The 26,859-nt window shown below is 40.0% G+C and overlaps 1 protein-coding gene across 6 annotated transcripts; it reads left to right on the top strand.

The window, feature by feature from the left end:
* Window positions 1-1,294: 1,294 nt before the first annotated feature.
* Window positions 1,295-25,256, top strand: LOC309717325 (polycomb protein SCMH1). Of its 6 annotated transcripts, XM_082551817.1 has the most exons (17): window positions 1,330-1,480; window positions 1,972-2,104; window positions 3,622-3,690; window positions 3,931-4,008; window positions 4,256-4,326; window positions 4,424-4,658; window positions 6,309-6,397; window positions 6,554-6,797; window positions 15,202-15,446; window positions 15,787-15,978; window positions 17,260-17,386; window positions 17,495-17,695; window positions 17,997-18,167; window positions 18,772-18,894; window positions 21,051-21,182; window positions 24,126-24,259; window positions 24,405-25,256. In XM_082551817.1, exons 3-17 carry the CDS (start codon window positions 3,666-3,668, stop codon window positions 24,522-24,524), a joined length of 2,187 nt encoding a protein of 728 aa, XP_082407943.1. In that variant the 5' UTR covers window positions 1,330-1,480; window positions 1,972-2,104; window positions 3,622-3,665; the 3' UTR covers window positions 24,525-25,256. The 6 variants fall into 6 exon arrangements, with proteins under 6 accessions (XP_082407939.1, XP_082407941.1, XP_082407938.1 ...); XM_082551813.1 differs by having other exon boundaries at window positions 1,295-1,388; window positions 6,309-6,797; XM_082551812.1 differs by having other exon boundaries at window positions 1,328-1,480; window positions 6,309-6,797.
* The last annotated feature ends 1,603 nt before the right edge of the window (window positions 25,257-26,859 follow it).

Below are 26,859 nucleotides of genomic sequence, written 5' to 3'. Positions count from 1 at the left end.
CGTTTCCCCATCATTAGCTCGACTTGCCCGTTAGTGATGGGATTTCCGGCTCTTATTAGAGATCCGGCTCTTTCGGTTCGACTCACTAAAAAGAGCCGACTCTTTCGGCTCCGAACCGGCTCTTCAGGTTGTTTTGTTGCTTTAATTAATTTATTATTAACAATAATATAAAATTATGCACAAAAGGAATTACTAACGTAAAAAAAAGTGGTTTTATTTGTACATGTTTATATATAAATATATGCGGTGGCCCCTAGAGACAAAACACGTACAAACTCCAAAACACATTTCTAGCATGAACTGAACTTCCAAAGCAGAGCTACTAGATCACTTAAATTACACAATTGAAAGCATGTGTGTATTGTTTGTGTATTTATACACAGGCACTCATATATATTCAAATAATTTAAAAAAAAGTTCATTTACCTGTTACTACCACACACCGAATCCGGTCGCTGGTACTTGCTGGCTTGTGTAGCCACTAGGTAACAAAAGCTCAACACTGCGCCCAGCATCCTGGAGCACTTCTGTTGTCTTTTGTACGTGTTTTGAGTTTTTATGTGCTTCTGAGTTTTTTGTACGTGTTTTGGAGTTTTTACGTGTTTTGGAGTTTGTACGTGTTTTTACGTGTTTTGGAGTTTGTACGTGATTTGAAGTTTGTATGTGCTTTGTCTGTAGGGGCCACTGTAAATATACTTTTATTTTTTCACTCCACATAAAATGTAATAAATAAATCATATAATACAAAAATCAACTATTCACATTTCAAATTTTAACTATTTAAATTTTCAGCTTTTTCCTTTTACAAATTTAAAGTGAAAACAACACAAAACACTGCAAACCACAACACAATTAAATATAAATTATAATATGAAAACAAAAAGAAGATGCATATTCTCTGTCATATGGGTCTGCATGAATAAACTTTCTGAATCCTTTATCATCTGCAACCGAAAATAGTTGTGGATGATTACTATACCTTTCTAATGTGACGTTGTTGTCCCTGGCTCTCTTTCTCTCTCTCTCCCTCTGGCTCTGTTCCTGTGCTAGTGAGTGTAACTACCGCCCCTCCCCCCTCTGCCCAGCTTAAAGCACAAGGCTCAGGTGCCAAGTGAAGCGGAAAAAAAGTGCGAGAGAGAGAGAGAGGGTGAGAGAAAGAAAAAAAAAAACCCACGTGACGGCTCGCGATAAGGAGCCGGTTCGCGTCGTTCACGTCAAAGAGTCGGCTCTAAGAGCCATTTCGTTCGCGAACGACCCATCACTATTGCCCGTCTGCCGGACTGTCTGCCAGACAAGAAATGTTGGCAAAACACCCCTCCTCATCGTGTAGGGAAAAAATGGCGGACCCACAAAAGCGCTAGAAACAAATACACACGTTACAAAGCAAGGTAAACATCCTCGGATACACCGAGCGGCATCTCCGTTAAGGCTCGACTTCAGCGCTGAGCCGAAATGACCGCTAACTAACCTCACAGTGCTGGTACGCTCCCGTTTTGCTAATGCTAATATTTATAATCAGGTCGGCGAACTAGCGTGCCACCTAGCATGCTAAGCTAGCACGCTAAATCCGTGGGCATGTCTGTGAAGCCGTGCGTAGCATAGCCTGCTGGATGAGATGTCTGCACTGGCTTCATGCATGTTTGACTTTCATTCAGTGGTGTTTGGAGAGGCTTGTGCAGCAGGGGTTGCTGTTAAACTCCTGATTAATACAGTTAACGCTGCTGTCATGTAAATGAGTATTCATGGAAATAAAGCGTAGGAGAGGGCGGGGAAGAGGGTCCCATGTGCTGGCTTTGTGTTTTGAATGAAGCTCAGTAAATTTCTCCAATGTAGCCGGTGATGTTTTGTTTCTGAATATAAAGTTAGGAGCTCCATTTATGTGTGAAACAACTGTTACTCCCTGGAGTTTGCAACAGGAGGGATGTGCTGCTGCCGATCACTGATGCCAGTCCTCCTGTCACTTTTTTTCAGCCCGAAAAACAGGGAGCCGGTCGCTTTAATTTGGGAGCCGTCCCCCCTTTGGCGGCGGAAAAAGGCGCACTTCTATTGAAAAGGAGCTCATCCGATAAGGAGAAACGCAGCAAAACGGTTATGAAGTTATAAGGTAGGCGCGTTTATAATATGAACAGCCCATATCTGGTTTAAGCGACACTGTGGATGCTCTGCCTTTGCTCTTTTACATTTTCCACGCAAGCTCGGTTAATTTATAACAGCCCTCATAATAAAGCGGGAATATTTTTCCTCAGCAAATTCAAATGTTTGGCAGATGGTTAACATCTGCGTTGCGACTGTTACTAACGTCCTCACATTTCTGGCTAAAACTACTTAAATATCGGCCTTGTTTGATTACTTTGTGGTAATAAATGTCGCAGTGGGGTGTGGGGAAACTGCAGAAGCAGCCACTTGAAGCACTTGTTTATATCCGTTGACCTGCTGACCTGTGTGTTGTGTCTGGTTTGTAGTGTTTGTGAGCCGGGGTTAGGTAACAGGGGTCACTGAGCCTTAAAACATGTTGCTCTTGCCGTAACCTTGGCCTGCTGACAGACGGCGAGACATTCATGAGCATTCAAGACAGTATGCTTTATGTTATGGGCAATAAACCAATTTTCTGTAATCAATACTAGTTGTTTTTTTTTTAAATTAATTATTAAATTATTTGATCAAAGTTGAATAGAAAGTCATCCCTGGGTGCTATTTCTGCTGCTTTAACTGAGAGACCGGTGTCATTTTTTGGGATAAATCTCTTACATAAGCAGTCAATATCTCAAGAAAGTTATTCATTATGATCTCACAATGTATGTGTAACATGTGAAAAACTCCACAAGTCCACATGCAGTGCACTTTTGATCTTTGTGATGAACCCCTGAGAAGACAAGTAAGCTTTAGTAAAGTCTCCAGTTCTCTGTTGCCTTTGAATAACAATAGTACATTTTATATGTAGTAGCTGAGCCTTTGGCCTCAAGAATATATTATAGAATATATTAGTGTGATTGGTTCTTTGTCAGTGATGTAAATTAAGAGTTGTGCATTTTGATGGCCTTAATTATCTATGATTTTAGAAATATTCCGCCATCTGTTAGTATAATTTAGTTTTTTGGGGAATGTCTATGCTTAATAGAGTGGTGCGCAGTAAAGGTTACAAGTCTGTTTTTCCTTACTGAAGAGAAATCCTGGAATTTCCTGTTTATTTCTGGTCATTTCAGAAACAAAATGTTGCACTTGAGAAAATGAAACACAAGTTAACAGGTTAAAAACAATATATTTTTTCACAGTGCTTGTAAACTAGTTCACTTGCCTCAAGGTGTTTCTTTTGTGAGGTAAAGACACTAGAATAACACAGTTCCATTTAAACTGGCTGAAAATTTCAAATCCAACGTGTGTAAATGGATTTATTGAAGTTTGATGCTGCAGTGTTGTATCAAAAGCATCATGTTAGCTGCTTTATGCCCAACTGTCTCCAGACTTCAAGGTGACATTTTGTGTGTGTGTGTGTGTGTGTGTGTGTGTGTGTGTGTTAATGTTTCGAATGTGACTATTTTTAAATCGATAAAGGAAAAAATTGCCACAAACATGCGTGACTAAGCTTTAACTCAGTTTTTGTGTGTTTTATTGCCTTTACAGTGGAGGCCACTTTTGTTTTGTTAGTTGGTCAGTATTGTTGGAGCATGAGGAAACCTGTACCACAAAAAGGTGAGTTTGTTTTATGATTAATATATTTTTAACATGTTGTATTATTTCTAGATTGTAGGTGAAGCTAGAAATATGTAGCGTGTCATCTTTTATCCCCTGAAAATGTATGTTATGTTGTAATAGTCCTCTAATTCCTGACATTGCCTGGAGCAGTGATTTTTGCCAGGTATTGCAACGTGTTGACTGATGAGAAGATTACCCATAGTTAAAGGATTTTCTTGCCTTTCTTGGCCCTTCTAGCGATAGAGTGGAAAGATGCCCGAAGGATTAAGCATGCTAGGAGTGGACGGCCTTCCCGCGTGCCCTCACAGTACCAAGGTATATAACGCAATGGTAGATGAAGTAATTGTTCACCAAATGTAAGCAAAAACAATGTGATACTGTTTTTTCTCAGTATTTTTATTAACTATTCAGACAATTTGTTACATAAATACAATATATATATATATATATATATATATATATATATATATATAAAAATGTAAATCTTGTACATACAATGTAACAAATGTGGCAGTGTGCGTGACTGGAAAAAGATGTATTAAAGTTTCCTGTTATTCTGCAGGGCACTTCAGTTGGGAGAAATACCTGAAAGAGACAGACACTATTGCTGCCCCTGCCTCATGTTTCAGACAGGTATGTAGATTCATGGCTGATTGCAAAGTGTCATTTTTATAGGTCTTCATTCCTTTTTCTTTTTTTTCTCCATATTTTTACTATCATCACTGTCCAGAGCCTAACACCTCCCGTAAACGAGTTCAAGGCAGGCATGAAACTGGAGGCTCAGGACCCGCGAAACACCACGTCTACCTGCATCGCCACAGTGGTGGGCTTGACGGGTTCGCGGCTGCGGCTGCGCCTGGATGGGTCTGACAACAAAAACGACTTCTGGCGTCTGGTGGATTCCTCAGAGATCCAGCCTATCGGCAGCTGTGAAAAAAACGGAGGCATGCTGCAGCCACCACTTGGTGAGGACACAAGCACAACCACACATGAGCATCTTTGCATTTTCACACAGTCATGAATTAACTTCACAAACTCTACTGTTATCTCTGCTCTGAGAAAGTGACAGAGCAGAAATGGAGTCGAATTATGATGAATTAAAAAGAGCTTAGAGACAGTTTTCATCAATGACTGTTTTTCCCCCCAAAACAAGAAGATAACTAAATAAAAATTAATGCATGAGGACCAAAACTATGATGACATGTATTGACACTTTGGAGAGACAAGAGACAAGATCCAATCAGGGCTAATTAAGATGTGTAGATAGGCGGGACTAGTTTGGAAGTGATCCAATCAGAAGTGATTTTCTTCTGATTCGATCTAGATTCTAGATTTTCCTGTCTAGCTACCTTTGTGAGGACCGAAATCTGCGTTCTACTGTACTTGTGAGAACCAACAGTCACTTGTGAGGACACATTCACCAGTCCTCACAAGTTTGAAGGCCTTTTTGAGGCTCAAAATGTGGTTTTAGTGTCAGGGTTACAATTAGGTTATGGTTGGGTTTAGAGTAATGGTTAGGGTTAGGCATTCATTTTTAATGGTTAGGGTTAGTGTAAGGGGCTAGGGAAACCATTATGTCAATGAAGGTCCTCACTAAGAAAGCTGAACGGGCTTGTGTGTGTGTGTGTGTGTCTGTCTGTCTGTCTCTCTCTTTCTTAATCCTGAACCCTAACCCACACACATTCAAGAACTCCAAAAGCACTACGACACTCTTTGCCAATTTAATAAAGAGAGACTTTGTCATGCGTATCTCGCCACAGTGTGCCAACAGTGTGTGTCAGTGGAAACATAGGAAGAGGACAGGGACTAATACCGTAGGCAGTATTAGTGGGCAGAGGTCTGGTGTGCGGGTTCTTACTGTCTTGGTGCGGACTGAAATCTGAAATTTACTATACTGGTGGGGACCAACAGCCCTCATGTGGACCAAAATCCAGGTCCCTACGGGATTAAAGGCATTTTTCACACTCAAAATGTGGTTTTAGTGTCAGGGTTACATTTGGGTTATGGTTAAGTTTCATTTTTGTTGGTTAGGGTTATGGTAAGCAGCTAGGGAAAGCATTGTGCATATGGGATGTCCCGAGGATAGCAAACCCAGACGTGTGGGTGGGTGGGTGGGTGGTTGGGGAGAATCCCGTGCTCCATGATTCTCATGAAAGAAACAAAATGTCAAAGTGAGGAAGGAAGAGAGGAGTAAAACAGTTCACTTTTTAAAATTCTCCTTTAAAAATCAGCGTGTGGAGCAACTTTGAGCGGTTAAGAACATGGCAAACTTTTACACTTTATATTTTAGTCAACTGAACCAACTTCAGATTTAGTCTATGGTACTCTTTTAATACGTGGTTGACTTAAACTAAATGACTTTAGATGCATAAATAGGACTAAAACTAAATGACGTTTTAGTTAAAAGACCACGACTAAAACTGAATCAAAATTTGCTGTCAAAATTAACACTGCCTACTACTTTCGTAGTGATTATCCTTGATCATAATGAATGATTCTTTTCACTCTTGCTTAATTTAATTAATAATTTCATGATTCATTGTTTGATTCATGGTGATTCAACCTTTTCATTTTGAAGCTGGTGTCGTAATGAGAATATTTGTGTCCTTATTCAGGTTTTCGACTCAATGCGTCCTCCTGGCCCATGTTCCTTCTGAAAACACTAAATGGAGCAGAGATGGCTCCCTCTCGCATCTTTCACAAGGTACCTGTACAAGGCTCACAAGCTCAAAAAGCTCAGCATTCACAAAGATGGCCAACTCTTCTGATGTATGACACAATAAGAACATCTATCACATGGTTTGACTGTTTGATAACTACCATATTTGACCCTTTTCTTTCACTCCATATTCCCCAGCAGGAGCCTCCCGCCCCAGAGCAGAACTCCTTCCAAGTGGGGATGAAGCTGGAGGCTGTAGACCGGAAAAATCCCCACTTTATCTGCCCAGCGACAGTAGGTGCATTGCGTGGTGTTGAGGTGCTGGTCACCTTTGATGGCTGGCGAGGAGCCTTTGATTACTACTGCCGCTATGACTCAAGGGACATCTTCCCTGTTGGCTGGTGCGCCCTCACTGGAGACAATCTTCAGCCACCTGGCACGAAAGGTATGAACCTCATAAATACGGTGATAGCTAAGAGTGTATATAACTTGAGTTTGACTTTCTCTGTATTTTGCGTCTAAGTCTTCCTTCTATTTCTGCTGCAGTATAGTGGCTTTAAAGTTTGGCATGTACTATAATATTGGTGATCTTCTAAAACGGTGATCAGAGCTTGAGTTATCTCTATCCTGAGCAAGTGTTCCATCATTGAAAATAACTAATGGTATCTATTAGGGATAGACCGATCCGATATTACGTATCGGTATCGGTCTGATACTGACCTAAATTACTGGATCGGATATCAGAGAGAAATAAAAAATGTAATCCGATCCATTAAATATCACAAAAGCGCCTCACAAAACCCAGCTCATGACCTTAGCACGTTGGAGCAGTATGCGTCATGTGATAGGGCGGCTGTGGTGTGCGAGACCTGTCAGCGATCTGGTTGAGCATTTGGAGCCTCGCTACCAAACCATCTCCGAGAAAGTTATCCCAGAGAAGTAAAGCAAGCGTGTAAGTTCATTTCTGAATGTTTGTAAAGCATTCCCACGTTAAGCTTAACAACCAATATATGGAGCGACTGTCTCTCATTCTCTCCCCCTCCATCTCCCTCTCCTGTTGCTACTTCAATCATGAAACTGATCAATGATCAGCTGATCGGCTTTTCTGTCGCAAGTCCCGTCTCTCTTGTTTGTTTATTGCCCACTTTGCGCCAGAAAGAGAAAACCAGGGGGTAAACAACAGCAACACGTTTAAGTTTGATAAGCTGTTGTTAGAATTTATTTAATATTACTTTCTACACCGTGATCATTTCTACACCAGCTGACAGCTGGTAACTGTGCAGGGGCGTGTCTAGCAAAGTTTTGTCAGGGGGCCAGGTAGGGCATTAACAGGGAAAAAGGGGGGGCACAGAGAAATACTTTTCTTTCTTATTCTCATTTAAAATGTCTAGCTTTTAATAAATAATTATCTGAATCTTACAACCAAAGTTTTCATCTGATGTAAAATGTATAGAAGTCCATTACTGTATATAGTAACTATTAAATCTAATATATACCCTAGTAAGTTATAGTACTGTTTCTTTTGAGAAGGTACCATCTGTGCAGTCTGCAATTCTGTTGAAGAAAGATGTTGAATCTATTTAATTATTGTAGAAAAATAATTGTTTTCTGTGCAATTTTTTTCCAACCTGCATTAAATTAAAGTCGATTACGTCAATTAAGCATCAGGAGGCGGAGGGTGGGGGGGTGGTTCCCTATTTTTTTGCTGGGAGTTGGCAACCGTATTAGTTAGGTTGTTGAATATTTCCTCTAAGTACTCTTTAAAATACCAGAATAGGGAGGACGGTACAGGTTTAAGTTTATTAGATTGATCAGTATTGCTGAACTATGAAATCTTTGGGGTGCAGTGCATTTTCTGCATACAGGTATAACAGAAGAGCGTTAGTGTTTGGTTTTTTAAAACTTGAGTATGAACTTATACAAAATACAGCAAGATATTTAAAAAAAACAGTTTTATTGATGGTAAAATACACTATATCGGATTCATGGCTAGAACTGCGCAATTATGACTAAAACAGCAATCCCTGTGCAAATATAACACTGCCTTCACATTCATGCTGTCATGCATTGCTGCTAATGTAAACTTTGTTGCATTAATTAAAAAAATTTGGTCCTGCTCATTCATATAAATAAGTGCAGCTATTAGAAGAAATAAAAAAAATTTTTTTATTTCTTTGTTGTTTTTAAGTGTACCTTAAGTTTGTGGCACAGTGAAAATAGTGCATTTTGGGGTTTAACCTGAAAGAAAGGTAGATGTGAAATATAAAAGTGAGATCAGCACTCAAATGGGACATGACATTTGGATGCAAGCTATAATTTGATATTTAAAATTCCTATTTTCTAGTAGGGGTGGGCGATATAAACGATATACGATAGAAACTATATAAATTTGGCCAACGATAGAGATTCTACCGCGATAGCGCATGTTGATGATGTCATCAAGCTGCGCCTGTTTTGGTCGAAAGCATCGCAGCGGCTACAACCATTATCATCTGCAAATTATGGCGGGCGACAGTCATAGCAAAGAGATGAAGCACTTTTGAAATATGGGGAAAGCCAAAAACTGCGCTTCCTCCACTTCCGTAACATTGATTTATTAATGTTGAATTCTCTCGCAGCTGCTCTATTCCCATGTTGTTGCAGTATATTAATAACTAACCTATTATTCTCAGTTGTTCTCCTGACTGAAGTTTGGCCCATGTATAGCACCCTGCTATGCGATTGCATTTGTCCCTGACCACCAGAATCCCTCACGTTAACTTTTATCGAGTGGAAAAAAAGTTGACGTTAGGGCTGGGCGATAGGGCTGGGCGATATGACCCAAAATTCATATCTCGATATTTTTTAGCTGCATGGCGATATAAGATATATATCTCAATATTTTTTTTTAAAAAGCCATAAGTTAAGAACAAAAAGAGAGTTCTTAGTCACACTGTGTCCCAGATGTCACACGGGCATTTTCTTTACATACAGCGTAGATGTACATGAAGAAATTACTCATAAATAAATTATCAGCATTTATTAAATAATCATGGTCCATAAATAAAAGAAAACAATGTTGTTTTTGTGCATAACAAAAAGCTCACAATTGTGCAGTCAAAATGTAAACTAATAGAAGCTGAGCATAATAACAAAGAGACAGATTTCACAGCTGCACCACGTCTCTGAACAGGTGCCATTTGTGGTCCTTATACACACACGGTACGGTAATATTACGTTGAAGCACAGTACGTATCACTCCGCGAGGCGGCTCCATCAAGCGGTGCAGCTCCTTAGCTTAGCAAAGTCATATTAAAACATTTTTTGACAGATTGCTGAGCGCTGTGCACCACATAAAATCGGTTCGCGGTCAGTAAGCACAACCAGAATTCATACATAAGGCGCACTGTCGAGTTTTGAGAAAATGAAAGGATTTTAGGCCGTGCAGCCCCTTCGGGCTGCATGTCGTTAGCGCGGTTAGCTCGCTAACACGTTGACGCCGCACGGGGCGATCCGCGGTAACTCGCTAACGGAGATTTTCCGCTTTCATCTTGTCATTGCCTGCAGGTGAAGCTATGGGGGAGGCGGAGTTGTGTTCAGTGAAGGAGAGGCGAGGCCGAGTAACGTTTCGTAGAGACAAAAGTGGACGAAAGAGAGGCAAACCTGCGGCTCCACAACGTAACATAGACTATATCGATATAAACGATATTGTCACATCTTATATCTCGTATGAAAATATATCGATATTTTTAAAAAAAAACTCGATATATCGCCCAGCCCTACTGGGCGATATGTCGAGTTTTTTTTTAAAAATATCGAGATATGAATTTTGGGTCATATCGCCCAGCCCTAGTTGACGTTCATCCTCCAGCTTCACTGTGCTAATGTTATGCTAACATAGCTGTGTCGCTAGCAATCACGTAGCAAAACATTATATACCAGATAGTCCAACTTCAGTAACCCTGCAAACGCCACTGCTGTTTAGTTTTCTCTCTTCATTTATGTTGGAAGTGGTAGCAGAGCTGTACGTTTTAATTAGTTTCAGAAATCTCTCAGTCAGAACATGGTATGTCATGTTTAGGTGGAAACTAGCGAGCTAACTTCCTGTTAACTTGTAACTCCGTTAAATTTAATAAATTCTGTTTTCATGGATGCTTGGATGTTAAACTTAATTGTTACACTTGGTAAAGCAGCAACGGTGCTGATTTTATTAAAGGTGAAAGAATTTAGACCGTTTTTAACTCTGTGTTCGTTTGACTTTGGGACCTGAAATGGACAGAGTTTTGGACCCAGATTACTCCGTGAAGCTCCTCACTACGGCAGCCGTAATGCTCTGACAATCCATCAAGCAGTGCGGCTTACCAAAGTTGTACTAAAACATTTTTAACAGATTTCTGCACGCCCAAATCAGTTCAAGGTCAGTAAGCACAACCAGAATTCATACATAAGGCACACTCTCGATTTTTGAGAAAATTAAAGGATTTTAAGTGTGCCTTATAGTGTGGAAAATACGTTATACAGAAGAAAAGAATATATCGCGATATATATCGTTACCACATGTGCTTCAAATTATATTGCGATATGGATTTTAGGCCATATCGCCCAGCCCTATTTTCTAGTATCATTTCCTGTAGGGTTGCAGATTAAATTATTTAATTTTAATTAAATAAGGTTTTGAAATAGGTTCTGGGGGTTTTTTTTTTACCTGATCAAAGTGCACTTCCTAGAAACTAAATATAAAGTCTATCACACCTTTCATTGTATCTACAAAATGGATGTGAATTAAACTCATAGTACTTAGTAGCCTTGTGTTCCTCTAAATTTCCCCTGTAATGTTTTGCACATAATGCAGGTATTTTCACTTTGATAATATATCTTTTGTCCAGTAATTTGACTATTTTCCTGAAACCTTTCTCTACTCGCCACATATTTTGGACACATATCTTTGGAGACAGTGTCAGTGATTCTAGTGCATCTTAGTGACACCTAGTACGCATGTGCTGTCTGATGTTGGATGATTGATTTTAATAATCATTGCATTGTTTCTCTAGTCCTTCATGCATTAATTATACTGCAGTTTGTCTTGTTTTCAGGTGGTTGAATAATATAGTTGTGTTGTACAGCATTTGCTGCTTTCTTTCTTGGTTAATGTCCATTTACATGTGGGAAGCTAACGTCACAATCAAGATTAAAATTAGTTATCGAATGGGCAGCCCTGGTCCTGGACTAAAGGGTGTTTTTGACTGCAAAGCTTGTCATGCAAGAGCAACTGCTAGTCCCTACCTGGTGCATGTGAGGTTGACGGGTACAGATGGGGCCTCTAGGGATTGCACAGAAGCTTTGGAGAATGACGGCAGACAAAGCTTTTGCCGGCTCTACTCCAAAAACGGCTTTTACTTCCTTAGAGGTTCTGATTATCTTTGCATTGTAACACCAAAATTGTAATTCCAAAATAAAATGAAAATAATCACGGCTGGGTGTTCAAATTGCATTATTTTACTTTAAAAGGTTTTTTTATGTGCAGAAATTATATGGATATCAACTTAGTTCATCAACACATCTGTGGCTAAGTCTGGAAAAAAATTATAACTCCTGATAAAGGCATTATTTATTCCTGACTCATGGATTAGATTTCACTACACTATGAGATTTCTGCTTTTATTTTGTCCATCTGCTGTATGTCCACATTTACACTGCATATGGTTAAAGTGTTGTTAAAAATTTCCTTCCTATTTGCATGGGGTTTTTTAAGTGCAAAGTTGGCTCTCAGTGTCTATTTGTATTCAGTTTGGTTTGTAAATGTTGAAGTAGGCATGCCTGCGGTTTTTACTTCTCTTTTAGAAGACTGTTTACAATGCAGCAGTTCTTTGTGATATATTGCTTCCTTTGTGACTTGTGGTAAAAAATCATTGCTCTTGTAAAGCAGTTATATTTCAGACATTGTAGCTGTCTTAACTTGTTTAACATCAGGAATAAAAGCCAGACTCAAAGCTGGAAATGTGTTACAGAAGAACCACAGAAGGTAGAAGTTGCTTACAAGGGTTATCAGCCACAGGGTCAGCTGTCCTCGTGTGTAGAATCCACAATATGTGAAGGAGCCGATTGAGGGAGGGAAATGGAGGATATGTCTTTGTAGCCTGCTAGTGTTTTATGTAGGCCTGGCACTTGCCCAGTTAGCAGAATCAGGGCATGACGCGAGTGAAATGAGTCTGTGTGCCCCTCCACAGGCCTCTCATTGGCACACTGGCTGTCGAAGTCTGATTAGACACCTTGGAAAGATTAAAGAGGCAGAAATCAAGAGAAAGGACAGACATATGCTGTGAAAAGTGGATTGTTTACATTGTCAGTACATGTGGGAGGAGAAAGGAAGAGAAGGGAGGAAAAAGGGAGAAAAGGAGGAGTCAGAGGAAGAGTGGGAGAGGAGGACAGGGCAGGAGGAGAGGGTGAATTTGAGGACAGCTGTGCTGACAATCAGACACTTTTGACTTTCGTTTGAGACAGACGGTGAGTAAATGAATGAAATTACTGAAATGCAGCCATAGAGCGAGTGTTAGATCAAAAGCGCTTGAGAAGTTATGTTGCTGTAATATGAAGCTGGTAGTGGTGGCTTTATGAACTCGGTGAACTCAGTGCACTCATGGGATAAAGAAAAAAACAAGGGTTTGCTTGTTAAGCGCTTGCTTGGCTGTATTTACAAGCAGTGCAATTGATTGTAACCTCAATCTCTTTACACCGTTAAACATATTATCTAGGATTTGTTCAATCTGTTTAGGATCAATCAGCTGTCTTGTTTTTTTTGTTTGTTTTCCTTCCCTCTTTTTTTCTCTTTAGCTTCTCTGTGACTTCTCTGTGAAACGTAGCAGTAGCCTGCAGACTGTGTGTTGCATTGATTGGTCTGTTTGTGTGAACGTGTTTAATAAATACAGACCTGTGTTAATGAATGTGGCCGCTCCTCTCGTAAATCTGTCCCCAGCTGATCCAGGATGAATACCAGCGCACTTTAGGTTGTGCAGTGTGTGTGAAAGCGTGTTTTAAATCGCAGGTGCATATGAAGCCAGATATTCCGACTATACTGTGGCTCTGTTTTTCTGTGCGGTTGTTTTTGCATGCACACATTCTTGAAGTTTTGCCAGCTGTAATGGCTTATGTAAAGTACACGGACTGCTTGGTTGTTTTCTTGTGTTTAGTAGAGACCCTCTGTTAATGTTTTTAACATGCGCCTGTTCTCTGGGGATTACGTGATTTCAGAAGTGCTTCACATTCAGGAGTGAAGGGCTGTGTGTTCATATTCTGGAGATACATTTTTGCAGCAGCTTGCTTCTTCATTTGCGTTTTAATTCTTGTGCTTTTTCTATGTTGCTTCTTGTTTTTTTCTGGCCAGCAGAGTCTTAAAGGTAGAAGAAGAGGTAACCAACTTTCGTAACCTCTGTCTTTAACAACTGCTTATTTTTCTTCTTTCAGTTGCTACCTGATAGCTTTTAGTCTTTCTTTTGCTTTTTCTTGATCTTCATTTTGCGGCGTACAGTGGATAACAGTTTACAAAGATAACGCCTGATTGTGTGATTTCATTATGTTATATATGATGTAACACCAAATTGATGCATATACTTTACTTGCCTGTACTTTTAGTGGGATCTGCCTAAAGAGATCATTTGTATCTGATCAGATTTTGAGGCATATCAAATACTACTCCACTACACCAATGAAATGAAAATTAATTTTGTTTAATAAACAGAATTAGCACTTTTATTAAACATATCTGCAGACTTGGTTATTTTCCCAGGAAATACTTTATATAAAATAAATGTAAATTTAAAAATAAGTCTCTGTTTGACTTTCAACACAGTTATGCAATCTGCCACACTGAATTTTATTGAACTTGGTTTAGAGTTATGGCATGATCAAAGAATAAGCCGGATCTTTGGTAGATTGTTTATTAGTCAGTTCAAAAATAATTTCTCAGCCCTTGAGCACCAAACAAAAAGAGTGTGTATTCCTTCTTCTGTGGCTTAATGTTATTAGAGGCTTGGTTACCACTCAGTGGTGATGCCGTACTGGAAAAGAGTGCAAAGTCAAATTGCTGTCAGTTTCTCAGCAGTTTTGATTTTGTTTGTGTGTGGGAAAAAAATGACTGAAAGTTTAAATTCAGTCTTAAAAAGGGAACTTTTTGATGCGACCACTCTTCTCTTTTTCTTCTTTTTTTTTGCTCGCTACCTGTTCCCTAAGACTGTAAAAAGTGCTTGAGTGTGAGAACTGCACTGTGGTGTCCTTGGGCTTATAACTGAAGGACATAGTTTGAGAAAGAACTATTTTGTTGCTAAGAAAGTTTGACCTTCTTGGCTTTAGTGCCACTGAGAGAAGTTCAGATGTTGTAAACAATCTGGATTTTGTCATCCATTGAAGATAACACGCTTTACCTTTAGCTTTTCAGAAAGTCTTAGAGTAGAGATCAGAAAACCAAGTACCTTCCCCATGCACAGAGAGTACTTAATGTCTGTGCGTGACTCAGCCAGCTTCTTATTTGGCTTCAATTTGAAGCATGTGAGGACATTGCAGCCAACAGCACAAAGGCTACTTGAATGCATCAAGCACATGACTCATTCTGCAATGTGGCAATGTTGTGTGCATATTGCACAGCAGGTGTTTGGTGAAGTTGATTTAGGATTGTGACTGAACACGTTGCCCTTGTTGTTCACATAACATAACCACAAAAGGCGTTCTAGATTTAGACTTCTAAATTGTAGGCTGAATATGGAAGATGTGAATACCTAACTGAGAGGCACAGAGCAATAACTCTTAATTAATTTTGCTGCCGATACCAAGCAGCTTTTCAACTTCTCCCATTTTCTTTTCTCTCTTTACGCTTACAGTGGTGCTGCCCAAAAGCCTTGGAGCATTGACAGACGGAAGTGTGGAGAGCCCAGTCATGCATCCCAGCCCCACGGTGGGCAGGCCTCCAGGCCAGAGAGGACGCAAGCCAGGCCGCAGGAAAACCAAAGTGACAGGGCACTGGAATCAGAAGGGCTCTACACTGGGACCACAGAGCATCCAGCCAGAAAAAGTCCAGGAACCCGTCAAAATTCCCAAGAAGAGAGGACCAAAACCAGGCAGTAAGGTGGGCATGAAAAAACAGTTTTTTACTTTTGTGTGATAGTGAAGCAGTTATGACACTTACATATAGTATACAAATAGTTTCTGTCCGGTGTAGCAGGGACAGTGTTTCTGAGACAACGTGTTGCTGTTGAATCTTTCAATTGAATTCCAAGTGGTAGAAAGAATTTCTATAGCCTGTTAATAAAAGAAGTAACGGGTAAGTGAATTTTTAACCAACCTTTACATTAAACTATGAGACTGCTCACAATGGCATCCCAGATTAGTTGTTTTGTGTTTGAGGGGCATTATTAAAAAAAGAGGCATCCCTATTTGACTGTGTGTCCTTTGCTCTTTGTTTGCAGCTGGGGTGGGCAAAGAGAGCTAGCTGGCTAGAGGATTCCATGGCTGGGCCAGGGCGGCCCGCGACAGGCCCAGGGCGAACCAGGGGCAGACTGCCCGCCAACTGGGCGCAGAGGATAACTTTGCAGCAGGGTCAGACTCAGGCAGAACCTATCAAGATCCCAAAGAAAAGAGGGCCGAAACCTGGCAGCAAGGTAACTGTCCAGTACAAAAGAACCCCAGCTGTCATTAGACAACTTCATGTCACATAAACAGCTGCCTGCTTGAGAAATGCTGATGAAAATGTGAAAAGGGAAACTTCTGCAGTATAATTCTTGGAGCGCAAATCATTGGAGGCTTGTCCAGTGTTTTTTGACTATATTTGGATTATTAAGTTATTTAGCCAGAAACTAACCTGTTAGGCTACGTTCACACTGCAGGCGAAAGCGCATCAAATATGATTTTTTTTTGACCCTATGCGACCCATATCCGATCATGGTATGACAGTGTGAACGGCACAAATCCGATGTGGTACTGAATCCGATACATATCCGATGTTTTAGAAAGCGACTGCTGTTTGAACGGTCATGTCGCATTAAATCCGTCTTTTACGTCACTGACACAAGACAGACGCCAATTATCAGCGCCGGAGAAGCGCCCGAGAAGACATCGCGAACGCTTCCTGGCCATCCAGTGAAACTGCTGGGAAGACAACGTTGGAGAAACATGAACATTTTATTTGTACTGTATAATCTGCAGATTCTGACAGAAATCTGCAGCTATCCTTTGAAGCACCGCTCCTCTCTAAAACAGCAATAAGGATAATTATTAGGTTATTTACATTATTATGTAAATAACAAAATAACTTAAAGCAAAAATTGGGAAACTTAAAGTCCGAAGTCTTTATATTAAGGCCATCAGTCAAACCATATTGTTTGCTCTGGGTCTAAACAGAGCGCGTTGTGTGTGACGTCTTCTTTTGCGCATGCGGGCCGCTTTGAGCGTTCACACTAGAGAGCGTTTGCTGTCGCATTTTATTTGTAGTGTGAACGAGCAGACAAAAAAATCGGATTTGATCAAAAAATCGGAATTGAGCATTAACACCTGCAGTGTGAACGTAGCCTTAGTTAACCCTCTGATCTGACAAAGCCCGTTCCTGTTTCTGTTATCATAAGTTTCCTAGCTAGTTAAACATGCCTGCTCATTTGTAACATACATGCTATAAAAAATTTTTTAAAGCCTTGGTTTCATCATATTTATGTCTTTATAAACGATATAGTTGTTTTTGGGTAAGATGGACTGAGCTGGTATCCATTTATTAAGCGCAAACAGTTGCAAAACCACAGTGCTCAGTCATTGGTAGTGTTTGCAGCATCCAGTTTGTATGTTTGTTTAGTTTTCCATTACCATTTACAGAAATGTACTTAGCTCAGTTCTTTTATTTGCTTTTCTAAATATATGTACTGATGGCTCTGAATTTGTGTATTTGCATACAGAGAAAACCACGAGTGGTACCTAATCCAGTCCCCACGTCTCCCACCAGCAGTACCCCAGAGCCTGACACCAGCACTGTGCCCCTGGACAATGCTACCATCCCTAATTCTGCACTACAGGCTCCCACAGGTACACAGCGTCCACAGGCCTACACATAATGCACATTGCTTTTTGGGGTTTTTTGCATCAACTTTTTCATTCAGTGTCATTTAAGGTCATATACCTTTCGCCTTTTAGTTTGTGTGTACCTAAACAAGTACGGCAAGATGGGACCCCATTTAGACCAGCGGCGTATCCAACAGCTGCCAGACCACTTTGGGCCAGGCCGAGCCTCGTCGGTGCTTCAGCAGTGTGTCCAAGCTTGTGTGGACTCTGCTCACAACCAGGGCACAGTCTTCTCCTGCCTGAAATCTGGACAAGGAGGAGAAGTCATTTCAGGTGTGCATTGGTCTAATTTGAAAGCAAATTCACTTTCTTCACCCTTTCTTCTCTTTGATTTAGTGCTTATGAATTTACTGTGGCAATGCTCACTTATCCACGAGAACATCAAGAACCAACAAAGTACGAAAAAATAAAACAAACCACTTGGCTGATTCTATTGTTGTTGTTTGAGTTACACAGATTGTGTGGGTCGGATTTTGTTTATTCATGAAAGCTCACTCACATCTGTAACACAGCCTGTTTATTGAATTACACTTGAATGAAGCAGCTGAATTAATATCCACCATGTCTTTTCCAGCCTTTTTTGACCAGCAGCAGCACACCTTGACCCTGCCAACTGTCAGCAGTGTCACCTATGTCCTCCGCTTCCTGGAAAAACTTTGCCACAACCTGCACTGCGATCCTTTGTTTGGCAGCCAGCCTGTAGCCAGAGGCGGTCTTCACTACGACAGTCACACGTACACTACAGGTCAGGGTCGCTGTTTGCCCACTCTGTGTTCACGTGTGCAGTGTTCATTTATTTTAACATAGCTGTTAGAACCATGCTCTTACATTGAAAAGTACCAGTGTCAAAGACTCTGCTCACTTTTACTACATTTAATGAAAAGGCAGCTAAAGTTTTATAATAGTCATTGGGCTCTTGTGTCAGGTGGAAAAATATGCTAAGCTTAGTAGGAAACGACTGGTTTAGACCGTTTTCTAAGTGGTTTAGGTGAGAGGAAACAGCAGACTATTATGTGTCTGCCTTATTTATGCAGAGATGTTGGCAATATGCTTCTAGAAAATGAATCCTTATTTGCTGTATTGTGGAAAGCAAGTAATGTGTTGAAATTGCAAAGACAGGGGTAGTGAAGAGAACTAGGGTTGGGCAATGTGGCCTAAAATATGCTCTCTTTTTTTTCTTAAAACGAAGGATAATTATGTAACACACATTCAGCGTAATTGTTAGAGATCTAAAATATCACTGCTCTGGTACACTGAGTTGCATCTTTGTCACATCCAGCTTCTTGATTTTTAGTTAACATGGAACAATAGCCTCCAGCTGTTCTTCAACCCATGTGTGCTTCTTTTAGAGAGGAGAAGTTTTGGAGACAGTCTGAAAGCGGTCCCAGTACGAAGCACAAAGCGGTTCCTTCAGGACTTCACCAATCCTCTGTCTCCGAAACTGCCAAAAATCCCACGGCACTCCACTGATGGTAATCTGTTTCATCCATTCATAATCTGTTCTTATTACTCATACTACCATTCATATAGAATTTGTTTTGCTTTTATTTAGAGCTAGGGAAAATATATATATTAGTCTATCCATGAAAGTCTGTGATATTATTAGTCAGGTGACATTGGTAGATCATTAAATGGCATTTTAAAATAACTGATCAGCTCAGTACTGGGCTGGCATTGGCTGATCACCAGATCATGAGGCTGGTTAAAAAAAATCTCTTTTCTGTGTGGCTGCTGTAAAGTAATATTGGTGCTCCCCCTTGTGTCAGTTTTTCTTCCCATTATAACTCAATGCTTAAATGGTGAAATGTGCCAGTGCTGAATGTAAAGCTACCTGAAATGAACAATGTGACGTAAATTTGTACGTAGTTTACAAAACTGTATATATTATTGTATATATTATATATCTCTTAAAAAGATAGAGAGAGAGATCTTTATAAGGCATAGAGGTGTTTGCAGTGTGCACTGCATTTTAACTGACATAAAGTTGATCATTAAATAATGACCACCACACTGCATAGGTACCAAGTGTGCATGCTTCCTCACAGCAGCGTGTGTTTGTGTATATATATGATTAATGATTTATCATTATAATTTTAGATTAGATTATTATGTTTTTATCGCTTCTCAAAAAGCATAATTTAACTTTCATCTACTTGCTCTTTAGGAGGCTCATGCTAATTTGCTCCATACTTTTATTATTGAATTTGGACTATACCGGCCCTTAGTGGATCAACTACAGAGCTGTACTATCTCAGACAAGCCCTTGTAGCTTGTGTCCCTTTAAGCCAAATTTCTTCTGTAAGTCGGCTGCCTTTTACAAATAAAAGGTTTGAATAGCAGGTCGATGGGGCTGGTGTACAGTAAGCCAGAGCCGTGTGCTATTAAGATCTCCTCTCTTTGACATCACAAGTATCAAAGAGTGCAAAAAACTGTGTGAAACAGTGTGTTCAAAGTGAAGCCATGGCCACGTTTGACCATGTTTAATGTTAGCATTCATCATGGTGACAAACAGAAATTAAGGAAAATAATAGATACACAGGTAGTATCAACTATTCAGGAAAAAAGGGGAAAAAAGCCATATTAGGCTTTAAAGTCGTGCTTTAAAATGTTCGCACCACATTTTTTGGAGTTGTCTGTGAAGGTTCTCACTGTAGTTGTTTGCACTCTAATAAAGAATTAGGCTGTTTCTTTGGAGGATTGATCAGTAAAAAATTATTTGTGAACCTATTTGTTTTTATTGTGGGCACACACTTTGTTGAACATTTTAACTTACTAAACGGTGGTACCAAATACAGTTGTGTATTAAAAGAGGGAGCCTTTTCAGAGGAGAGCCTGACTGCATCCATAGGAATTAAGAGGCTAAGTAGCAGCCAAGTGTTGCTAATCAAATGCCTTTGATTTATTGATCATCAGCATTCAGCAAGAAGGCAGAAGTTTTAGCAGTTTGCTTGTCTGTAGCATTCAGGTGTGTGTTAACAAAAACTTTCTTTCTCGCATCACTGTGTGTATGTTCTGCCTCTGGTAAATTTCTCTTTTGTAAAATGCCTTTAATCATATTTTTCTTTGTTCTTTATTTGTGTGCAAAAATAACTGGAAATAAGCTGACATCAAAGGATTCCGCTCATTTAGTATCAGAGGCTATTCAAAGTGGAATCCGGCATCATATTTCTGTCAAACATTTTAATTGTAATAACTGGGTGCTCTGACTTGTCTAGTAAAGCTTTCTGTAATCATTTAAAAGGAGGTAGTTAAACAGAGCTCAAGAGCGAATGCTATTAAATTCTGGGGCAGGAGGTTAATCATTTAATCATCTTTCCATTTCCTTAAATTTTAATTAAGTTAATGTAATATTGGAAGATATATGTGTAAAAGGGGTAATATCCCCTTCAAAGTGCCCTTATACTTTTACAGAATGCCATAGCCCTGTTAAATCACCGTGGTATTCTCTGAGGGGTACTGCAAAATCGCTGCGAAGCAGTGTGTCTGACAAATACGCTGTCAGTTGGGCCTCTTTTTTGTTACTTGTTATCTTTTTTTTTACTACATTGGATGTTTAGCTGTGGGACCTCTTTGTTATTTTGCTTTTTTTTTTTTTAGGTACTAGTATAATTGTGTTCTTTGTTCCCAGGTGAGTCCTTCATGGAGAACAGTGTTGCCACATCAGAGCACTTAAAGAAGAGCCCCCTTTCCCAAAACTCTACAGGACTGACTTCTGGCCTGAGGTCCTCCTCCAAACTGCTGCATCATAACAACTCTACAGGTAGGAAAAGAAACAACATTGTATCTATGAAAAGCTTCGACAAATTTGTAAGTGTGAATGTATTACTTCTGCAAATGCTAATATAGTGACATGCAATCCAGTAAGTTTGGTTTTAACTAAGGTTATTCACTAAATTCAAGCGTGGTGCTGTCAGAGGATGCCTCCCTGCTAGATATGCCTCTGTCAGTTGTAAGTGGTGTTATTGCAAAAAAAATGTGAAATGTTTAAGAACAGCCTCAGAGTGGCAGGACAAGTAAAGCTATCAAGCGGGATCACTGAGGACTTAGGAGCAATGTGTGTAACAGTCAATTATATGCAGAGTTCCAAACCTCCTCTGTCATTAATGTCAGCACAAAAAGTGCACCGAGAGCTTCATTGCATGGGTTCTCAAGGTCAAGGTTATCCATATAGTGCATATGTAAATTTTTCTCTGCTTTATCTTTACTTACACATACATAAATGTCTTCAGCGCAGTAGAAATGTGCTGCAGATCTTGTAAAACTTGTTTAGAACTACCCCCTTTTTGTGTCTGCATTACAGGAAGTGAAGTCAGTTGTAGTTCTTTGACCTCTGATGTTGTAGTTTGTTGTTTGTTTGTTTTTTAAAGCATATATTGCCTAATGACAGATGAGCTCATATTATGCCGAGGCATTCATTGTCTGTCTGTCAGTTCACAATTCACAAGAACCAGTATTCGTCCTGAAGCATCAGTCAAACACAGTGATCGCCAATAGTCTTCATCAAAACTGTGCTCAAGTCGAGGTCATCTTGGTCATTTTCACTAGTTTGTGCAATACAGCCAAACAGTGACAAGAAAACGTAACACTTCACTTGTTATGTCTGTGAAGGTTCTCAGTCATCCAGGTCATCGTAGTCAAAGGACCTCACACACATGTAAAGAAAGCACTCAAAACGTGCGGCTATCCTAAATGGGCGTTCTTAAAGTCAGCAAAGAGGCAGCAAAGAGGCACAGAAAAGAAGATCAGACACCAGCGAGGGAGGATAAGAAAGACAGACGCAACAACATTGTCATCCCCTATGTAGCCGGTGTATCAGAAAAACTCAGGAGAGTTTTCTCCAAGCACGACATCCCAGTGTATTTCAGACCCAGCAACACGCTCAGACAAAAACTGGTTCACCCGAAAGACAAAACGCCAAAACACAGACTTAACAATGTGGTGTATGCGGTACAGTGCAGCGAGGAATGCTCAGACCTCTACATTGGAGAGACCAAACAGCCACTTCACAAGCGCATGGCACAACACAGAAGAGCCACCTCCACAGGACAAGACTCAGCAGTCCATCTGCATCTTAAGGATAAAGGTCACTCTTTCGAGGATGCCAATGTTCACATTTTGGACAGAGAGGACAGATGGTTTGAAAGAGGAGTGAAAGAAGCCATCTATGTCCACTGTGAGCGACCATCTTTGAACAGAGGCGGGGGTTTACGACACCAACTCTCTGCCATCTATAATCCAGTTTTGAGATCCCTTCCCAGACGCCTTAACGCCCACTCACATCCTGGGCCATCTGACCTCAGGAATTCGCATGATAAGGTGGGGCCAGGTTTCACAATGAACACACCCGAAACTCTGGCTGATTGGGACCCACACCCAGTTTCACACCTTGGCTCAGGGGATTAGAGGATCATCAGGGGGTCCTTTTGTCCCTCTGTGGGGGGATACTCCAACTAGGTTTATATCTGGGACTCTCCACCATTTGACCTTAGAACTGAAGAAGCTTCTCGGATGAGAGGTGAAACGTCTTCAAGTAACTTAAAGAAGTCCAGACGCCTTTCTTTGCAAGCTCCTTTGACTACTTCACTTGTTACCTTAACCTGAGAGTTCTAAGGGACTCTGAGCTGGATGAGCGAGTATATCATTGATGGAGGATCGGGTGCAATTACATCACTGCCATGTAATTAGTGGCTCTTCACATTTGCCTTAAAATGACAATCAGTGAAACCAAACACACGAATGACTGCAGTGGTATTTATATAGCAGCATTTTGCCCTTAATAAGCACTTAAGCTGCTCTTACACTATGGTATAGGTCCATTCAAGAGTTCATGAGAAGAGTTTGGTCAGAAACTGCCTCTTCAGTGGCTAAATTGCTACTTTGCCAGATATCAGTAGTGCATTTTCTTACCCTCTGTGCCACTCATGCCACTTTTATTTCACTGGAAAGACCCAATTCAAATGCTAATAGCAGTTTGAAGTCTCTAACAAAAAGAGAGGACAGAGCTGGAGGTGGCAGAATTGAAGATGCGAAGGTTTTTCATTGGGAGTTAGAATGGAGTACATCAGAGGGGAAGCTCAGGTTGAGCAGTAAGGAGATAAGGGACTCAAGACTGAGATATTTTGGAGATGAGCAGAGGAGGGATAGTTGATGTAAAGGAGAAAGGATGCTGAATATGAAGCTGCCATGCAGGAGGAAAACAGGAAGACCACGGAGAAGATTTGTGGATATAGTGAAGGAGGACATGCAGAGGGTTGGTGTGACAGAGGAGGATAATAAGGATAAGGTGATACAGAGGATCCACTGTGGCGATCTCTAAAGGGAGCAGTTGAAAGAAGAGATGGTGGCATTTGAGTGTTATCTTATAGTAGGTGAAATATGTGTAGTAGACAGTGACACTCCATTCACTGCTGTTTGCCTGTGCAGCCTGTGTGTTTGAGTTAAAATAATACCCTTGTAGTGGTAGCCCAAAAACACACTGAAATTTATAATCACACAAATGCAAAAAGTTTTATAGAGTTTTGTCAAAAAAAGAGTACATTACATTTTCAGGATCCATCATTTCAGCTCAATTGTCAAAACAGATGTTGAGCCTGTGCGAAAGACCGCTGCACTGGGACAGTGATAAACATGTTTGTTTTTTTGGGCTTTTTACTACTCAGTGAATAACTGTCTTATAAATCTGTATTTGCACATTTGCTCCCAGGTCCGGGTAGTTTCCGTGAGAGCCCCAGGCCCAGCGGTCAGGATCCCAACCTGTGGACAGTAGATGAAGTCATGCAGTATATCAGGGATATCGACCCAGTTCTGGCCCCACATGCTGACCTTTTTAGAAAACATGTACGTATCCATTCATTCATGAATAAATGTATAATGAATAGTGAATGCTTCAAACATGTCAGTTTTATTCATCACTTTTGAGCAGCTCTGTTTAAAAGAGGAAAAAACAAAAAGGTTTACTTTTCCTCTGATTCCTCTGCTACAGGAAATTGATGGGAAAGCCCTTCTGTTGCTGCGTAGCGACATGATGATGAAATACATGGGTTTGAAGCTCGGCCCTGCCCTCAAACTCACCTTCCACATTGACAAGCTTAAACGGGCTTGACGACATCAGTCAAGCCTTCTGAAGGACTTAACTGTATCGCCACCTCCATGTTCTAGGTTCAGTATATCATGCACTTCATAATGGACATATGCTGACAATTTACATGTAGCAACTTCCACCGTACTCCATCCAGTATACACGCCCTTGTTCTGACCTCATTCAGTCAGGGATGTTTATTTTGTGTAGCACAATCCAGGCCTAAGGCAGCATGGGTTAGGGGTCGGATCGGCCACTCGTCTGTCATCACTTTTGCATTTCAGTCTAACTTGAAGAATCATATGTGGCCATTTTAACTGTAAAAGGCCTTTTGGCCTGCTTTTGTTATGTTACATTTTATCTGTACATTTCATATTTTGTACTTCATGAATACAAGTATATGGACTTTTTCAGTGTTTTGTGTTGGAATACGCTAAAAAAAAGAAAACCCTAAAGGAAGAAAAGAAATGCTACATCCCAATAGTTGGGATTTCTTCCGATCAGTCTCTGTTTGAGGCATAATTTTGCAACTACAACAGTAATAATTATGATTAGAAAAACGTGTTTTATAAAACTTTATTCTGAGAAAAACTGCCATCAAGATGGGGTTTTTCTCTTATTCTGGATGTTGTTTACAATGCCTTGTCTTGTCTTTGTTATTTGTACTTTTTTAATTTTTTATACTATATTATTAGAGTTCCTACATGGAGAGCCCTATCATGCTTAACATTGTTCAATAAATATATAATAATTCAAGTCTCCTTTTTCTTGTTTTGTTTTGTTTTGTTTGGTCACAAATTCCTATATACATCCTGTATTAACTGTCTGCTGTTACACACATGACGCGCAACATTCAAAAAGCTGAAACTTGAAAATCGTTCACAAGAATAGATAAACTGTATTTTGATGATCACATTTAGTTTGTTGAGAGTTTTGCCCACCAGCAGAGGGCAGCATATAGCTGTCAACCTTTTTTTGGTCATGTCCTTACGTCTCTCCTAGAGACACTGCCATGCACTACCATGGGTGGGCATGTCTCCATCTGTTAGACAGCATGATAATATCAGTGATATTTTTAGACCATGTAAGGCCTATTTTACATGGCTGCCTCTGTTATATGTTCATATGTTTCTTCTTTGTTAGTACCATTTCCTTTTGTACATGTTATTTCATTAATCCTCCAGTATTTAAAAATGTCTTATGGGTATTTAAAGACAAACTCATTTTTATTTCTAAAGCAAATAATAAATGCACAAATATAGTCATTTCTCCAGGAAAAAAGGAGATCAAAAGAAGATTTAAAAACCATAAGTGTTAACTCCTAGGAAAATGATAACAATCCTTAATACAGTGCAACTTCAGAAATAACACAGAAACTCAACAGTTTCGGATAAAAATGTTACATTTTAAAGGAAGCCATAATTGTTTAAAAGAGATTAAAAGATACTTAGCAAATTTCCTCAGAAAGGTTGTTCCCAAAACTTAGGAGCTCTGCAGTTGCTTTGTTGCCTTTATGGTGAAGTGGGAACTGTTTCCTGCCTGAGGATGTCAGGCTGCTCACTAGCAGTAAAGAGACAGTAATTCTAAAACAAATGGGCAGTTAGTCCAGGCTTCAACTAACAGAGTTATCATTTGCTGCTGCATTTTAAGCAATATAAAGTCTACGCTGTGTTTTGTTTGTTTTGTTTTTTTTGGGGGGGGGGTCTGATTGATTATCTGATAAAAGGAACATTGCAGCAATCTGGTCATGAAGAAATAAAAAGGTTGAATGGCAGTTTGTGTGTTGCCAAATATCACTATGACATCTGTACCTTCTCCTTTGATTTTAAAAGGTTTACTGACAAGGACGTGGTGTCTCCTGGTTCACTGAAATGTCATTATCAGTGCTTGTGCAAGGCAGGCTTCAGGTTTCTACATAACGATTGCATGGGTTGCCTTTTAATGCTTGTAGGTCCACACCTTAAACTTAGCCTGTTTGGGTCGACATAGAGCAATTAGTAATATTCAGAAGAATAATTTTAAATTGTGTCAAACTCTGAACATGCATTCATTTATGTGGAAACAAATGGCTGTTTTGATATTTTTAGACAAGAAAACATCTGATCCTGGTCGATATATCACCTTTGATTTAACATGTTCTGCTCTAACGCCACAATAATAGCTTTGCAAACTTTTACTAAACAAAAATGTTAGCAGATGTCAGTCTGTGGAAAAATTTACACCCTTGTAAATGTACCAGCATTTATAGCACACTGCACACTACAAGGTACACGCATACACTTCATCTGCCTCACAGCCACAACCAATTTGAATCCACCAATTACATGTAAACATATGTGTTTTGGCTGTGGGAAGTCCT

The sequence above is a fragment of the Aulonocara stuartgranti genome (assembly GCF_965226115.1).
Source record: "Aulonocara stuartgranti genome assembly, chromosome: 11".
Classification (NCBI taxonomy): Eukaryota; Metazoa; Chordata; class Actinopteri; order Cichliformes; family Cichlidae; genus Aulonocara; species Aulonocara stuartgranti.
This window is presented reverse-complemented; position numbering and strand designations above follow the sequence as displayed.